Source organism: Melospiza georgiana, chromosome 4, assembly GCF_028018845.1.
Source record: "Melospiza georgiana isolate bMelGeo1 chromosome 4, bMelGeo1.pri, whole genome shotgun sequence".
NCBI lineage: Eukaryota > Metazoa > Chordata > Aves > Passeriformes > Passerellidae > Melospiza > Melospiza georgiana.
Window position 1 is genome coordinate 59496873 of NC_080433.1, and position 6000 is coordinate 59502872.

The window sequence follows — 6000 nt, forward strand, 5'->3', positions numbered from 1 at the left end:
ATTCTACCTCCTTCTAGTGCTACCAAATACACACTTCTCATGGTTTGTTTCTCAAAAATTATTTCTACAGAATAAACTAGTTTTTCATTACTGACATTGCTGACCAATATTAATAATGCAAATTATAGAAGTTATTTCTTTATTAGATTATAAAATGGACATCTAGCATTTACTTTTTCTTACAAAACTCATCATTATTTAAAGTAATGATTAATAACTAATCAGAACTTATGCAAAAACTTTTAAGCTGGGCATAACTACAAAAATCATTAATACACACAAAACTAATCTCATAGCTCCACTTAGTATAACTGTACATACAATTTTATTTCCACATTATTATTAGAAAGTTATTCAAAATTTTTTAAAGAGAGCAAATTTTACACCTGACCTAGATAACAAAGATCACAAACCTGAATGAAAATTAGTTATATGCCTAAACAATGGGAGTACTAAAGGGCTTTATGCGGGATATATTCTGTAAATAATTCTACATCTGGATTCAGCCAAATCAACTATAGCTACAGCTTTGACTATTAGCCAGTGGCTTGGTTTTGAAAGCCTCATCTGTCACGGGCAAAGGTATTTTAATTGCTTGTAGATTCAGATAAACATTTTACAGCTCAGCAAGTACAGAGGAAAAAAGAGTAGAGAAGAAAACCAATTACCCTCTGTATGTACACTTGCCTATTAGTGAGTTTCTCAAAGGACCAGTAGTAGTGTGCAGAATGGTACCAACCTCAGCAACACAGAGTGATGGCTCTTCAGCATTTCCCCCTCTCACAGGAAATTTTTCTATCAGGGATCATTACTTAAGAGGCCACTGGACCTGTGTCCATTTCCGAGTTCACAGACTGTGAGTACTCAAAGTTATATACTTTGATATATTCCTTTGCTTTCCCATAGAACAAAAATCAGATAATTGAATCCTCAATGTTATTTCAAAATAGCTGCCTTGTTACCAGTCAGAAATAAAGGAAAGATTAAAATAAATAAATTTCAGAGCACCACATGCTTTCTTAACTAAGCCCTTCAGGCCTGATAGCAGTGTTATGGCATCCATTAAGAACTCTATAAATTATTACTGCAAAGAGTATCTTAGGAGCATGGTTTAATGGCTCAACTTTCTTCTGGTGTTCAATGCAGTAGTGATCTAAACATGAGATTTAGTCAAACAAAACCTAAAATTATGTCAATGTGGCTGACACATCCAACAGCCTCTCCATGCCCCAGTGACAGAAACATCACCTACAGCAGCAAGGCAGCCCAGATATTTCAGGTGATTGCAAGAGCAAGCATTTAGCATCTTAGGAAAATTTTGTGAGTTCTCTTTCTTAAAAAGCAGCACTTACAGTCAGAAACTTCACTACTGAGTAATTCAAACATGGATATTATGAGATCAAATATCATGAACAAAAAGGCATTTATCAGCACAGCATGTTGAGTGCAGCTGGAAGGTCAAGAGTACCAGGAGTCCTACTGCACCCCAGCAGACACTGTGGTTTCAAGTCAGACAGCTGAGGCTGTTACCATCTCCAGGTACCCATTCCACTTCCCTGCTTAAGGCAGCGCCCTCCAAGGGGCAGAATATTCCATCTGTGCACTTGTTTCTCAATTTCTGGCTCATGCCACATAGTAAGCCAAAAAAGCCTGGTTAAATACCTCTAGATCTTCAGTGCTTAAGTCCTCAAGACTGAGTGGAGAACCTCAACTTTACTAAAATAAGCCTATGATTAACTTAGAGAGCACAACGGGATGGGAAAAGAGGAAACAACGGACCACAATTTGAAGAACCTCAATTGGAAAGTCATCCAATATTGTGTGTAAATCAGAAGAATGTGTAATTTCAAGCAAGCTGTAAATCCCATGACACCCAGATCCTGTGAAGATATTTTACCTCCAGTCTGCTTTCAACATACTACTTATGCAGAAAATTTGGGAGCTTAACTAGGTGAGTTTTACAGCTGAGTATAACAGAAATTAAAAGTGTGTTCATCTGACAAGAAAAAAAAATCAAGTTACAGAAAAGCAAACTGAAAATCAATTTACACACAAATTCATGCACTATTTTTTTATATTTAAAGAAAAAGTGATACTGGGTTTTTTTCTTTCTTAGCAAAGAAGTAGAAGATATGAAGCATTGCCTGAAATTAACCGAGGCATTTCTACAATTTTATACTTTTCAAAACATATACTTTAGGGGTCATACCTTCTGACACACTGAAAGTTACTGTGAAAGCATCTTATCTAACCCACCCCAATGTAAATATTCTCTACTTCCTCTTCCCTTGCATCTTATGTTTTCCTCTCAGCAGTTTGATCAACCATACCATTTCAAAGTCCAGAGAGTCATGTGGAATCAATATGACTACACGGATATCCTGCTTTAAGTCACAGTTTTAAGTTCATGAAACACTCTCCATAACTTTACAGCAAGTGCCTAATAGTATTTTAGGTACAGGACACAATGCACCAGAATAGTCATTGTTCTGAAAATCACTATTTTTAAAAAAGCAGCTTCTTTTCCAGTGAAAGCATTTATCTTTTGAAGCTTTCAAATAGTTCTTTAATATAGATAAGTAGTTTTAGTACAGTTTTACGTTACATGTAAGAAGGTATTCTGAAACCGAACTTACGGATATAGAAATAGGAAAATATGCAGTATTTGAGTACACGAACTTGTTGTTTGCGCTAAGAAAAGCGCAGACTAAACCCAAGGCAGGCCTAGCACTGATACGAGCCTTCCTACAAGTTGGTGCAACACTGCTTTGTTGTACCGCTGGTGCACCTGGGGTCCGTCCCAGCCTCGCCGAGCAATGGAACTTTTACGGCCCCGGAGCCCCGCGGCTGCTGCTTTGCGGCGGCTTCCCCGGCAGCGCCCGTGTCGGCGGCAGGGCAGCGGGAGCCCCGGGAGCTCCGTGTGCCGACGGGCAGCGGGGCGCGGAAGGACGGCGCCCACACCGGTGCCCGCGGCGCTCTCGGAGCCGCCCGGCGCGCCCGGTTCCGAAGCGAGCGAGGCCGGGCCCGGCGCTCAGGGCCGGCAGCCCCGCCGGACCGGGCGGGCCGAGGGGCCGCCGCCGCCGTTCATCGCTCCCCGCCCTGCGCTGCGGGCGAGCCGGGCGGGCAGCGAGGCCTGCGAGGGCCGCCCCCCGCCCGACGCCGGGACGGGGCAGCGGAGCAGGATGAAACTTCCGCAGCCTCAACTTCCCAGCGCCCGGCCGGGCTGTCCTCACACGCCCCCGCCCGCCCCGGGCCCCGACCCGCCGCGCCCTGGTGGGGCGGCTGGGGGTGCCCCAGTCCCCTCGCCCCCTCGGTCGGGACTTACCACGCATTTTTTGCCGAGGAAGCCGAAGAGGCTCTCGTTCTCCTGCGGGGTGAGCAGCAGCGAGCCCACGTTAGTGACCCGCCGCGGGGGCTGCTGCTGCGGGGCGCCGCTCATGGCCGGGGCCGGCCCGGCGCTGCCCTCGCCGCCCTGCGACCGATGGCGCCCGCGGCCCCTTCCTCCCCTTCCTCCTCCTCCGCCGCCGCTGCCGGGGCCTCACAGCAGCCGCATCGCTGAGCCTCTTCGCGGGACCGGGGAAGGAGGGAAGAAAAGAGGGGCGGCGGGCAGGGTGCCGGGGAAGTGGGCGGTCGGGAAAGGGGGTGCCGGGCAGCCGTGCAGCCGCGCCGGAGCCGCTCCGCGCCGGGGCCGATCCCGATCGCTCCCGCCCCTAAACTTCCAACTCCGGCCCGGCCCCGGCGGCCGCGCGATTCAACATGGCAGCGGGGGCGGGCGAGACCACGGCGCGCGGCAGCCAAGGGGGAGCCCGGCGAGCGCGCGGCCGCCGCGACCATGCGCCGTGCGGGGGGAGGGGAGGGCGTCGCCTTCCGTGCCCGCCCCCTCGGTACCTGCCGGGCCGGGCGGTGCCGGGCATGGGCATGGGCGGCCCGCGGGGGCAGAGGAGGAGAACAGAGGGCGATCAGAGCACGGAGAAGAAGAAAGACAAGAAAATGACGAAAAGGAGGAGCGGTCACCGCCGTAGGAACGCGGCCGCTGTCCCGGAGCCGTGGGAACCGGGAGGGGCAGTGCCATGAGGGGCAGTGCCGCCCGGTCTCAGCCCGTGGGGAGCTCGGGTCTGTGGGGGAATCGCCCGGAGCGCGAAGGGGCCCCGACAACATCGCCTGAGCGCGGGGTGCCCGGGCCGCCCGCCGGGGTGCGGGAACCAGCGTGTGCTGGAAGCCCTTCAGCTGTCAGGGGAGCCCGGTGTAGTTTGTAACCCAAACGTCTTTTCTCGGTTTCGGAAAGGAAGCTTGTTGCCCAGCCGGCGTGTCGCTGTGCCAGCCAGCGGGGAGCCCGGGCGGGGGTGTCACCCACCCACGGGCAAACGCTGCCTGGCGCAGTCTGAGGTGAATAGTAGGTGTTTCGGCTCTCCAGGGGCCAGCTGCTGAGGAGAAATCACGTAAACAATAAACAGCCTTTGTCAGCCAGGTTTCTCTTCCCCCTGCTTCTCTCCGTGTGACAGCAACCAGCTGCGATGAAGGCTGAAGACATTTCAAAACCCCAAGACCCAAAGCCCTGCTGCTTATTTTGTGCAGCTTTCAGCTGCACAAAATAAATGTTCACGTTTCTCACGTGCAAAAGTGAAAAACAGATATCAAAGTGAGCACCTTGCTAGTTTTCTGTGGTTTTAGGTGAAGAGTGTGTCTCATCCTCTGATAAATTAATGGTCTGTGTGGAAGGTGCTAGGTGAAAGGGGGAAGGTCCCCCACTGTAACTGTACCGTACATTCTACAGAAGAACTGAAGTACAAGAGGAAACAAACCAGGGAAGGCAGGAGAAAAAATTGGGAACACAAGTCTTTATATGATGCTGAACTGACTTTCAGTATCTTCCAAAAGATGGCAGCCCCTTCTGCTCTACTTACAGGCCCTTTTGCCTGTTCTTAAGAACTTGTAACTGTGTCCCAAAATGTAAGGAAGGGAGAATATGGAAGAAAATCCCGAATTTACACCATAAAAATAGTTTGAAATGCATGCATATACAAGACTCCTCAATCTCCAGATCTCTTAGAAGTGACTGGAGTGTTACTGTAAAGGAAAACCAGTAGGAACCAAGTGTTTCTAAATACTTCTCAGCAATCCGAGGTTCTTCAGTGTTACATACTTTCTGTAAAGTACACACTTTCTGTGTAAGCATGTGTGTATTTTACTGGGAAATGCTTAAGCTATAAAATATTGGCAGCATTTCTTTCATTGCAAATGTATGGAAAAAGATAAAACACTTGGAAGCAATTTACAAGACAGTATTTTGTGGGTTTTATTTTTTTTGAGATTTGCTTGTTTGGGGTTTTTTTATTTCATGAATGAAACAATTATTGTCTAGCTGAAGCCATTTTGGGGAAATTTACATGCCTCCCTTGCTGGTGGAGTAAATAACAAATGTAGTACACCTTCAATGGGTGTATGGTGGTATTGTCCTCATCTTCTAATCACTTGTATTCTTTGATATTTTTTTTTCTCTCTAAAAACTTTTGATATTTGTTCCTTGATCTTGCCATGCTGCCTGGGTGTTACAGGTGATGCATTTTGCTTCATGCTGTTCTTTTCAGACCAGCTGGCTGGTAGATATTCTTAAGGGCCTTTTAACCTTCAGGCTCTATTGTCAGGATTTTGTTTGCTTTTTTAATAAGGGGAGGCAGGAAAGGGAAGAAAAGAGGTCTATTTTCAGTCCCTGTGTTTCATTAATTATTCAAAAGCTGTTGCTGTTTTCATATAATGGCTAAACAGTGAGTCCTGAAGGGAAGGGGAAACACCAATATCTGTGTTGGGATAAATCCATGGGATCCACTGAAAATTGATTTTTTGCCTTGATATATGTATTTGCAGTCATATCAGCAAAAACCTGCTGTTTCTGCATAAAGCATCCAATTTGAAGCAAAGTTCTCTCAAGGAAAGCCACAAAGTAGAGTCACCTATCTGTATTTTGAAGATGTAGGAGTCCTCTTGCTGACTTAGGGCAAT

At 47.6% G+C, this 6000-nt stretch overlaps 1 protein-coding gene across 1 annotated transcript in view; it reads right to left on the bottom strand.

Annotated features, from left to right (window-relative positions):
• Positions 1-3729, bottom strand: part of WASL (WASP like actin nucleation promoting factor) — a 50331-nt gene extending 46602 nt beyond the window's left edge. Inside the window, 1 exon segment of the mRNA XM_058023100.1 lies at positions 3326-3729. Coding sequence (XP_057879083.1) covers positions 3326-3439 — 114 coding nt within the window. The 5' untranslated portion in view covers positions 3440-3729.
• Positions 3730-6000: the final 2271 nt, after the last annotated feature.